The following is a 12,327-nucleotide window of genomic DNA, read 5'->3' on the forward strand; positions in this document are numbered from 1 at the left end:
TAGCTCCTTGTAATATATTGCTAAGTGCTTCGCTTCCTTCTGGAACACCGTTAAAAAATTAAAAACCGTGCTATTATTCACCTCCTACGGCACCCGCTCGAAAAATGATCACCCGGAGTTAGGATGACTATGAGTAAAGTTATTACTGTAATGTTTAAGTGTTTTTAAATTTTAATAACCAAAATCATTTGTATTGCGCTATCTTGTGATTGGTTAGCAATATAAACGTTATGCGCCTGTTATACATTTAAAGGCAACCGAGTTTACGATGTTTCTTATCACTATTTACTAGTCGTCACTACAATATTATAGTATTAGGTACATTATACAAACTTAAAAATTATGGCACAATACACGAATAATAATTTTAATGTATAATATTATAGTAGTTTCTATTGTATAGCTACTAATTATTTATACATCATATAACGTATTAGCGTGATCGCTTACTGTTGTTAATACATTTTTCATTCATAAACTGATTGAATTTTGCCATGTTTCTTAATTAAATCAAATTTTTAGTAATAGTAAGTATGGACAAATCTAATTCTACATACCAAATAAAATGTCTTCCAGCCATAAATTTTGTGCAAAAAATTGGAGTATATGAATCTAAAAACGTAAGTATACCTTTCATAATTCTATTGTATTCTTTTTTTAACTCATCATTTCTCTCAAGTGAATAAAATATTAATTGAATTTTATTTTCAGAGATATTTTGTTGTTGGATCCAATAATGCTCGTACAAAGTATCGCATTCTTAAAATTGATCGAACAGAGGGTCATGACCTGACAATTGTGGATGACCGGGTAGAGTATACTGAACTAGATATGATAAATTCTTTGAACGTTGGATTGCACAGGAATACCAGTCTAAATAAAATAGCATCAGCATTTGGCATAGTTGGTAAAAATAATACAATTTTATAATTAAAATAATCAATGTATCGGTGTACTACCTACATATTCATTTATAATTTATGTTAAGGTTTTGTGAGACTACTAGAAGGATATTATATGATTTTAATAACAAAACGTCGTCGTGTTGCTGTAATAGGACGTGAAATCATATATAAAATTGAAGATACGTCTATGATATACTTGCCTAATGATGCTTATCGTATTCCTAATGTTAACGAACCACGTTATTTGAAAATTTTTCAAAGTGTAGATTTATCCAGCAATTTTTACTTTAGGTAAGGCTAGATCAATGTGTTGATTTAATGTTATAGAATTATTTTTCTTTGTGTGCAATGTTGATGATAGAAATCCATCTCTTTTGCTTAAAAAATTAATATAGCCTTAGAATTTTGAAATATTTATGTAACATTTTAAAGAAGTGTCCTTTTCTTCACACATTTGTCTTGAGTACCTAAATTGTAATATTAATTAATTATTTAATTTTCTTGTATTATTATTTATTTAGTTACAGTTATGATGTTACACATACTCTACAAGTCAATATGTCAATCGCACAAAATGTTCCAAACGGTTAGTTTATCATTCAAACAATTTGTCTCTTATTACTATTGTTATTGTTTCATTATTTTACCCAGAAATAATCCACGAGATTGCTAAAAATTACCTGTTGGGCTGTAAATATTATGTGTTTTTAAAGTGTACTATGGATTTATTATATTTTTTAAAACAATTACATTAAAAATAACTTTAGTGTGTTGTTTTATAATTATTTTATTTAAATTCCTATCAAAAGTAAATATAATTTATTTTATTTTGTTGTAGATTTGTCTGGGGATAGCGTATTTGTTACCAGAAGTTGTCCAAATAAAATATTTGTTTGGAATGACTATCTATTAAAAGATGTACTTGACAAATTACATCCAGATTGGATTTTAAATATAATGCATGGTTTTATTAGTCAATCAAATGTTTCAATTTTTGGACGTCCAATTTATATCACATTAATTGCTCGGAGATCAAATAGATATGCTGGTACAAGATTTCTGAAGAGAGGCGCTAATAAAAATGTAAATAATTATGTGTTCACAGTTAATGTGACATCCCATTTAGTCCTCCCAACAAGAAAATTGAAGATTTTATTTCTTAATATTTACAAACATCTTACCAATATAAGGCTTTTCAAAAACTTATATCTATATTCATAGAAATTTACTTTTAATTTGAATTGATAGCATCTTTTCTTAATGTTTTTTTTTAATTTTAAAATCATCATATTTCATAAATCGTATACATAATATAAATAAGGGTAACAAACAATGTATTAATATAACTATTTTTATTTAAACTTGATAGAGTATTTAAGAAAATATAATATGCAATGTTTACTTTTTATTTTTGGTCTATTTTAAGGGGTAATTAATTCTTTTGTTATGACTTATGAATAAGTTTCCAAAGTTGTTGTTAACTTAAAACATCTAATACATTTGTATTAGATATAAGGGTTACAATTAATTTTTGTATTTTGATTTAATACATATAACAATATAAAATTATAGAATGTGTTAGGTATGCAGTGATTAATAATATATTTTTTAGGGAGAAGTTGGAAATGAAGTTGAAACTGAACAGATAGTTCAAGATCATGGAGCGAGTTGTCAAAATAATATGTATATAAGTTCATTTCTTCAAATGAGAGGTTCAGTTCCTGGTTTATGGAGCCAAGATATAAGTAAAATGGTACCAAAACCTACAATATCATTTGAGTTAATTGATCCATTCCATGAAATACCTGGTGAGTAACTTTCATTGTACAATATCTGATCTCTTTTTTATTAAAAAATATTATATTTTAATTTAAACTTTTAAGTTCGGTATTCATTTGTTTTATTCATTCTTTCCGATGAATCATCAATACTTATTAACAAACTAACACAACATAGTTTTTAGCATCTTTATGATGGTTAAAATTGTTAAAAAAAAAAACATAATTCTTGGTCTTTTATAGCCATTTTAGCTGTAAATAAATATTTTTATTTATGTTCAATCTTTTTTTTTTCAAGGTGCTCATTTCAATAATTTGTATAAAAGATATGGTTCCCCAACAGTTATAATAAATCTTGTTAAAAAGCGTGAAAAAAAGGTTCATGAATCACAGCTAAGTGATCATTTAGTATCAGCTGTGAAGTATTTAAATAAGTTTTTACCACCTTGTCATCATATTCAGTATATACATTTTGATATGGCAAGAATGAATAAAAGGTAAACATTTTTAATAACTTATTTTTTGTCGGTATCTATTTATATTTAAATTATATGTGTCATCAGTAAAAATGTGAATGTCATGAGACGCCTTGATGAAATTGCGCGTATGGCAATTTTTAAAACAGGCATGTATATTAATTGTCCACGGATTATAGAAAAACCTACTTTTGGTCAAGATAAAAATGGTACTATACTTCAAAATGGAATAATTAGAGTAAATTGTGTTGATTGTTTAGATCGTACTAATACCGCTCAATTTGTTATTGGAAAATGTGCACTAGCTTATCAAGTATGAATCTATGTTGTATTAATAATTGCATTTTGTAGTGGTGTGTATAGAGCTATTTAAACTTTTGGTTACATTTCAAAACTCCGGTGATAATTATGAAGGTCTTCCAAAAAGGAAGGTTACAATCATTTTTAAAATTGATAATTATATATTATATTTTAATGAAATATACATAGATATTTAGTTATTTTTTTACATAATCACTGTTTAAATCAATACATTTTAATAGGCCTAGTACCAACTTTTATTACCAGTGTTAAAGAACTTACATTTTTCCTAAAAACTTTTTGAGCTCAGTTAAAATATGACTATAAAAAATGTAATAGCTTAATAAGACTCTCTGGAAATTGAAGAAGAAAATTAAAAATCATTTAGGGGGGAATTTTGGGTTATGGTATTTACCCTCCTTCATAACAACATCTGAGTTCACACTATTTGCATTTTTCAAGACTTCATCTCCTTTAGATGGAATACCTATTGACACACCTCTTTACATTCCACATTTTGTACATCCTAGATTCAAGAAGTTTTTAGGTAAAAAATATTGTTTAAAAATTGAAGAAATTGTAAGAGTACATTAAAGAAGCTATTGAGGTGGATTATGAATTCTTCAACTTTAATAAAAAAAATCTAGTGTTATATCTACAAAAATAAGTAGATATGAAAAAGGATTAAATAAAAAATAACTATATACTTATAGTACTTACCTATACATTTCATCTTTCATGAAATATATAAATATTTCAATTTTTTAAATGTTGTAACCTGACTATGTAAGCCTTGTATATGCTGAGAAATCATCTCTTTTTATATAATGTTTTATACCACTCATTATTAATGGTACCTGAAATGCATTTTAGATTCCACTGCTAATTATATTAATAACTTTTTTTTCAGTTATATTATTTGGGATTATTGCACAAACCGCAATTAGAGTATGACACTGATTGTGTTAGATTATTGGAAGCTTCATATGAAGACCATGGAGATACTTTAGCTTTACAATATGGAGGATCTCAATTAATTCATCGGATAAAAACTTACCGTAAAACTGCTCCTTGGACATCACAAGGCAATGATATTATGCAAACATTGAGTCGTTACTATAGCAACACGTTCTCTGGTTAGAATTTTATTAAATTATTATTGCTTATCCTTGAACCTAAGTTTAAACTTGTTATACTATAATAATCTGTTTTGTTATATCTAGATACTGAAAAACAAAATGCTATAAATCTATTTTTGGGATTATTTTGTCCAAATGAAAATGAGCCTGCCATATGGGAACAAAATTTTGATTACTATTTACATCATCCAGAAACAACATCTTTTCTTTCTAATGATTGGTTAATAATGATTGTATTTTATTATTTCTTAAATAATCAAGTATTATTGTCAGCACATAATTTTTTTTCTCTCTCGGCCATGCACAGCATAGCACAGCACAGCATAGGCAAAGCACATTTATACAAACTATATTTTTTTATATTTTTAAGTAATCTTAGATCAAAGTCGTTTATAAAAAAACAATTTTATTTAAATGTGTTTTATCTATATTGTGTATAGGTCTGTGTACGGAGATAAATAACATTGTACTGAAATGCTCTGGGGTAATATTATTATCTAGATCAGTGATTATCAATATTTTTTTAATCATGGCACCCTTAAATGTTTTTAAATACCCTAGGGTACTATACTTACTAAATTTTAAATGCTTTATACTTTCAATAGTTTTATGGTACATTGATTGAGGACTATTAGTTTCAGAAATATAATACAATTGAATATTTTGCAGTGTTCCGTTGACAAGATGGTGGGATGAATGTGTTATGGACTGTTTGCCGTTATCTTGTATGGAAAACAAAAAAAAATACTTAGAAATATATCCAGCCACTTCATTAAATATAGAGGACTATGATAGCTTTAGTAACTTCTATAAAACAGATGAATTCAGTGTAATGTCTGAAAGTTATGCTTTTGAAATTAGTCATTCTGTGAGGTATAATTTTTGTAATTCATCAATGTATGTAATTTATAAATAACAATTATTTTTTTTTTTTTTAGAGATTTTATGCCAAACTGTGTAACAGATTTTAGTCCATTTTCTATGCGTATTAGACCTGGTAAAAAACGTGAACAAATCTCTGATAAAACTAGAAATCCTTCTATGACAGGTCATAGTTCTACAAATTCAATCAACTCAAGTAGCAGGTACCTTCTATATAAATTATTAAAAATATAATAATATAACAAATTTAATTTAGTTTTATTGTTACATTATAACTTCAGAATTAGTATTTATATTTTCTTTAAATTATGTCTGTCTTCAGTTGTGGTAGTGGTGAAAGTGATGAAGATATTTCTTTTTCAAAACGTATTGATTCAATGAGTATCGCGTCAAAAGATAATTCTATCACATTTGATCCTCTACAGACTGAACAGAGTATCTATGGAATTAATCTAGCAGTTACAAAACCAGCAGAAATTGCTATTTATAAAAAGTAATTTTATTATTATTATATGATTAATGATGATATTTAAACAACATATCAGCATTAGTACTGTATGAGTTAATATTTTATAATTTATTTTATTTTGAATAGTGGTTTAGCATTTTTTATGAGAATATGTTGAAACATATTTTAGAATTATCTTATTTAACAGAACAATTATCTAATTACAAAATTCTTAAAAAAAAAAAAAAAATGTTATACTAACTACTCAGTTTCTACTTAAGAAAAAAATCTAAACTTATTATATCAATTCATATAAAATAAACACCTATACTTATAGATTGTATAAATTTGATTACATAACTATAATTTATTATTACAACTTTACAGGTATATTCTAATGGCAATTAATCCAGCAAGTGTTTTAGTAGTATCACAAAATAGTCAATCTAAATACAATAGCTCGTTTAACATACCTGTGCCAGAAGTTAGTCCTTCAAATATAACTCTTTATGAATCATATATTGAAAAAGGTCTTATTGGCGAACCTGTTTGTAGCAACAAAATGATTTTTCAATATAAAAATTATGTTCAATGTAATTAATACACTTATAAGATATTATTATTCATGTACTATTTTTTAAAGCAAATAATAATTCATTTTATGAAACTTTTATTATTTTATAATTTTATAAATGTTAAAATATATAATACTAAAAATGTATGTTTAATATTCGTAGACATAATAATGAATAGAAATTGAAAAGATATAGTCCTCCAATGTGTTACTGCCTTACTGGTGTTTTATATTTTATTATATATTTCGTTATAAATACTTTTAATATAGTACATTAACCGTATAAATAATGTTATCCCTTAAATGTGTGTATATAGTAAAAATGTTATATATCTTGCATATTTTATTATTTATGTATACAATTATTTTAATATATATATAATTTGTTTTAATATATTGTATTATGATTTAAATAATCCCCAAATAGAAAAATTATGTTCATATATTATATCATAATATCGGTCAGAATAGTTTATTTTTATGTTCGTAAAGTGAAATACAATATATATATTCACCTAAAGTATAGACTAATAAAACTACCTAAATAAGTAATAGAAAAAAACCCTCTGAAAAAGTAAGAATTAAAAAGACAATTTTCCCAATATTTTTAGTTACCTATGCATCTATTGTTTCACGTTTGTAATACAACTAAAAAATATTGTTTCTGAAGTTAAAATGTGCGTTGTAAAGTTTAGTACTTAGATAACTGACACCCGATGGTTTTGTAAATATTGAACTTTCTGCACTCAAAATTTTTAGAACAGTACAAATGATCAGTGTGTATTGGCTTTTTACCACTTAACACTATTAAAAAAAGTACCTAAATTAATACATATATTTTTTAATTTAAATATTTATTTTTATAGGAATAAGCTTTAACCTACATGATATTTTTTCATATGATTATAATATAGATAATATTTTAACATATTTTGATGTAACACAGAATTACTATGTTAATTATGTTGATTGGTCAAACAAGTTAATTAACAATATACAAATTATGTACTTCAAAAGGAGACCATCTATGTTTGCTCCATATATGTAGAATGTGCACAATGTAACTAAATTAGGATAAAGTAAGGCTAATAATTTATTAGAAATCAGAAGGTTGGAATAAAAAGTTTCAACATTAAATTAGATTTAGACATCCGCATTTATATATATTTATTAAAGCTTTGCAGATGATGAACTCCAAGACCTCAATGGAGATTTTAAAATTAAACACAGATATTCAAATAAATTGTAAAATTAAACAAATAAAAAAAGGCTTAAACATAAGTATGTGTAAAACTTCTCAATATAAAATTACAAAACAAATACTGAAATTATTAGTTTTTTTTTTTTAAAAAAAAAGTATCGTTAATTGTAATCAAACATAAAATTTAAATATGTTTATTTTTATTAGGTAGGTAGGTACCTATTTAGACTATTATAGTTATATTAATTAATATTCACAAGATCTTAACATTTTATTAGAATAGACTTTTGAATATTATTATATTACAATCTTATACGCTGATTTTTCAGTACTAAAATACTAGCGGTTTTCAATTATTGTCCTATTATTGAATGTAGGTGTCGAATGTTTTAGATTCGTAAAATTTACTCCAGGGCACCTTTGTTTAACACCAATGTTGGACATTTTGAAATAATGAAGAGTGGAGATAAATTTATCAATCGAAACACATTTTTATTTATGATATCTTGAATTAATGTTAAAAAGATAGTATACAATAGTATACAATTATTGTAAGCATTGAGCTAACAAGACAACTTCAGTTCAGTACAATAATAATATTGAACAATTATAATAATTGTATGGTTTTGCAAGACGTGTTCAAATAACTCCTTATAAGTAATATATAGGCAACTAAGTATACTAAAATGTGATTTCCGCCTTATCAAGAAATGATAAGTACAAAGTATAAATCCATGGGGCTTCTAATTTCTATCTTCACGTCTCGAAGTTCATGGAATATGGATATTTATTATTTAAATATTTAATGTCTGTTTTGAAAGAGTTTAAAACTGATTCAATGATTCATAATATTCACTAATTTGTCATTTAGTTTAATCATTTTTTTCTGTTGGTTAATTTGTGCTTTATCGATATCCTATTCGTATTTTGTTAGTTGTTATACTTTTTCAAACACATCACATTAAGTAATATTATGTCGTCCAAAAACTTTTTAGACGTCGACGAGTCGATTATCGAAAAAAACCTTTTAATTCAAGTATTTATAAATTATAATATATTTGAACACTGACTTACATATTTCAAATGATTCTAAACGAGTAACTTATTAATTATTATTTCCAGAGCAACGAGGAACAAGAATTCGAACAGTTTGTAAGTGGTTTCCTCAATCCTGAATCAGGCAAATTGGTCAAACCAGCTCCAGGTATGACTTTAATAATCTTTTTCCACTTCATTATTAAAAATTACTTAAATTTATTTAAAAATTTGACTAAATCTTTTTAAATTATAGGACTTTGTATAAAATTATTTAAAACCGATAAGTCAAAAGTATTTATAAATCTCTGCCACCATGCAGAGATTCCACCTCCTGATGATATTACAAGAGAAGAACTTGTAGAAGTTTTAGATTCTAAAGATCCTGAAAAATTCTGTATCCCGTTAAGTATTGGTATAGAACACTTAGAAACTGATAAATGTAAGTCTAAAATTTTATTTATTTTTTTTTTAACTAAATGTAAGAAGTACAACTTACTTGTAAAGATAATGTTTTCAATTCAAAAATTTAATGCCAATTTGTGTCTTTTATTTGAATATTACTACAATTGTGCAATAAAAAATAAAAGATGTATAAATAAATTTGTATTAATTTTTTTTATTTATTAATCTTATTAATAATTAATAATAGCACAATCATTGTTCTTCAGTTGTATTTGTGTCTGAATTTGTTAATTCAATGAAAAAAATTATTGTTATCCTAAATGTTTTAGTATTATATATTCTGGTTAAAACAAAATTATAATAGGTATAAGTAAATTTAATCTCAAAAATATTAGTTATAACACAGTCATAAATTAATTACATATTTTGACCAAAGTTAGAAGTGTTTTATTTTGAATGTAATGAATAATAATAGTTTTTATTTTATTTTTATGTTATAGCTGATGTACAAGTTCCTGTTTATGATGTAGCAGTAAATTCAGAATTTTTCAATAAATGTCAAAATGATGACTTGTTTCAAACATTTATTGTTTGTGCTACTATTGAGGGAGTTGCTGAAAAATTCAAAATAGATATAAGCTCAGAAAGTATTTATTAGCGTTTACTATCTTATGTGTACCCTTTTAGAGACAGCCCTCTTTTCGCTATTTGAATTCTTAAATCTCTGTAGAGTACTGGAAAAACGCATAATCATTTATTTTAAGAAGTTAATACTCATGATAGTCTTCTGTATTTCTTATTTTACTAATTTTTAATATTATTTTATGGTATAAATAAATAAATTTAAAAGTAATGTACAATCGGTCTTTTATTGTGATGTTTCAAATATAGAAATAGCGAAGTAGAGGAATAAAATTCCTAAAAGCAACAATCTTAAACTTGTCTAATTTAAATATTATGTTATTAATTTCGTTTTTATTGTGTTATGTCTTAGATCCAATTTTGTTAAAGAATAGAAAGTGCATTGGATCTTTGCAGCAACACAGAATTCAACAACGACCTCCTAGACCATCAAAATTTAAAAAAAAACCTTTGATTCAAGAATTAAACTCAAAAGCATCACTGTCTCAGTTAGACATACATGTCAAACCCGAGTATAGAATTTATGTACAACCAGAAGATAATCCAAAAAATATAATTTTAGATGTTTGGATGCCAGATGTGGTAATTTTATAAAAACTAACATTTTACATTATGGCTTTGAATTATTTTTTGTTTATTATTCTCAATAGCTCAGTTCACAAGAAATTGATTTAAAATGTGGTGAAGATTGTCTACTGTTAACTACGAACAAACAAACAAAATATGAGTTGGATATTTGTTTACCATACACAATTAATCAAAAAAATGTTAATGTAACATTTAATACTTTAACTAAAGTAAGTTATTTATGCTTACATTTTATTATAAATTTAATATTTCTACTCTACCATTATTTATTTTTAAAAATAACGAGACTAGTGCCATTTATAATAGAATAGATATGCTATAATCAATACTAGTACTAAATATTATAATATCTAGATAAAACGTAATAACAAATAATATTTGTTGTAGTAGACAGTAGTAATACATTAGGTTAGTCAAAAATAGTTGTAACTTAATGTTAAGCATCTATTTTTCAATGTTTTTATTTAATACCAATTACAATTATTTATGATCTCAACATAAGAGTAAACAAATTATATATCAAATTTGAAATTTTATAAAATATTGTTAGATATTCAGTCTTTTAAACTTATAAATTATAACTACAAATTTTTAATATTATTAATAAATGTAGAATTTCTTTAATTTTTTGATTGGTTTTTTAAAAATATAATATAAATTATTTCTTTTCCAGATTTTATCAGTAATATCAACTATTTTTTCTAGCAATTGATTCTCCTAGTAAGTATTGCAATACTTTTCAATTCTTTTTGTTTTTTGTTTTGTCAATTTGTGTATTCATTTTTTTTTTTCATTACAAACTTTTCTTGTTTATATACATAAAAATAATAACAAAAGAAATCTGTGTGTTAAATACAGAAAAAAAAAGTTTTATAATTCTTGTTTTGTTTTTTTAACAACCTAGTATGATAAAAATATAATAAATTATTATGTAATTAAAATAAAACCTATATTACATTTTTTAGAATAAATACTTTGGAAAAATGAATACCAAAATTATTGTCATTTACCTAGCTTACGAATATACAAAATAATATATTATTGTTGTTTTAACCTTGCTATAGTGTCAAGTGTGGTGAAGAGTACTCATTGGACAAGTGTTCCGATTACAAACTCTTAGCTGAATGTGAATTACGCTCATATATTATCCTATATAGGTTATCCAGATAGATCATGTTCAAAAAAGTTTGTCAATACCGCTGAAAAACATGAAATGAGTTCCTTTCACTTCTATATGGCTATTTGTGCAGATTAACCAGTTAAAATATATGAAACCCAAATGACTTAACTAAAGAGTCACCTCATAAACTAACATTTACCGATAACACAGTTAAAACGTGTTTAAAATACCCCTTTTCCTGAGGCTAGCTGTATTATCAGAATCTTATAAATTATAACCAAACTTAAATAAAATTATAAAATTCGACAAATTTGTCAAATTGATTTTACCTAAAGGTATATAGAAATATTTATAGAATTGAATTTATCTATCACCTCTTTATTACAATTGCCATTAAAACAATTTGTTATATATATCGTATTTCGTATAAAATTATTATTTAAAACAATTTATGTAATAATAATTGGGTGTCACTAGAATTAAAGTTCTGCAAAAAAAAAATTGCCTACATAAAAAATGTGTTGTGTTAATAATAGTTTAAGAAATGTTATAAAAACGACTCATAGGAAAAAATAACTAATATTATCACGTAATATTTACAAACTAACATCAACAATCAAATATTGTTTCAACTATAATACTTTTACTTAATACTACTTATTAGTATACTACATGTCACAATTATTATAGATATGAATCACTGTAATTGTTATAATTAGAAGAATAATTATTATAATTACCCATACATTTTCAAAATTCAAGTATTTTTTAGGTGTAGCATAATGGTATATCCTTATTACCCCAAAAGAGTTAATGTAGTAAAGTACCTCTTGA

The 12,327-nt window shown here is 24.8% G+C and overlaps 2 protein-coding genes across 2 annotated transcripts; both read left to right on the top strand.

The window, feature by feature from the left end:
• The first annotated feature begins 304 nt into the window (after positions 1 to 304).
• On the top strand, positions 305 to 6,894 carry LOC114124812 (polyphosphoinositide phosphatase). Its single transcript, XM_050196944.1, has 14 exons — positions 305 to 620; positions 712 to 907; positions 989 to 1,196; positions 1,427 to 1,491; positions 1,744 to 1,988; positions 2,518 to 2,713; positions 2,982 to 3,180; positions 3,247 to 3,472; positions 4,370 to 4,595; positions 4,683 to 4,818; positions 5,268 to 5,471; positions 5,537 to 5,683; positions 5,803 to 5,973; positions 6,316 to 6,894. The coding sequence occupies exons 1-14, from the start codon at positions 534 to 536 to the stop codon at positions 6,527 to 6,529; spliced, it is 2,520 nt and encodes an 839-aa protein (XP_050052901.1). The 5' UTR covers positions 305 to 533; the 3' UTR covers positions 6,530 to 6,894.
• A 1,551-nt stretch (positions 6,895 to 8,445) lies between these two features.
• LOC114130062 (PIH1 domain-containing protein 1-like) lies at positions 8,446 to 12,308 on the top strand. The gene is made up of 8 exons (XM_027994949.2): positions 8,446 to 8,739; positions 8,826 to 8,907; positions 8,995 to 9,180; positions 9,644 to 9,790; positions 10,138 to 10,367; positions 10,436 to 10,582; positions 11,047 to 11,093; positions 11,438 to 12,308. Exons 1-7 carry the CDS (start codon positions 8,677 to 8,679, stop codon positions 11,083 to 11,085), a joined length of 894 nt encoding a protein of 297 aa, XP_027850750.2. The 5' UTR covers positions 8,446 to 8,676; the 3' UTR covers positions 11,086 to 11,093; positions 11,438 to 12,308.
• The last annotated feature ends 19 nt before the right edge of the window (positions 12,309 to 12,327 follow it).

This window comes from Aphis gossypii, chromosome 1, assembly GCF_020184175.1.
Source record: "Aphis gossypii isolate Hap1 chromosome 1, ASM2018417v2, whole genome shotgun sequence".
Taxonomy (NCBI): Eukaryota; Metazoa; Arthropoda; class Insecta; order Hemiptera; family Aphididae; genus Aphis; species Aphis gossypii.

Excerpts from the sequence above, each read along its gene's own strand:
- LOC114124812 (XM_050196944.1), top strand. The coding sequence starts at position 534 with ATGGACAAATCTAATTCTACATACCAAATAAAATGTCTTCCAGCCATA. Across the intron at positions 621-711 it reads GAGTATATGAATCTAAAAAC|AGATATTTTGTTGTTGGATC; the intron begins GTAAGTATACCT and ends TTTTATTTTCAG. Across the intron at positions 3,181-3,246 it reads ATGGCAAGAATGAATAAAAG|TAAAAATGTGAATGTCATGA; the intron begins GTAAACATTTTT and ends ATGTGTCATCAG.
- LOC114130062 (XM_027994949.2), top strand. The coding sequence starts at position 8,677 with ATGTCGTCCAAAAACTTTTTAGACGTCGACGAGTCGATTATCGAAAAA. Across the intron at positions 9,181-9,643 it reads ACACTTAGAAACTGATAAAT|CTGATGTACAAGTTCCTGTT; the intron begins GTAAGTCTAAAA and ends TTTATGTTATAG. Across the intron at positions 9,791-10,137 it reads AATAGATATAAGCTCAGAAA|ATCCAATTTTGTTAAAGAAT; the intron begins GTATTTATTAGC and ends GTTATGTCTTAG.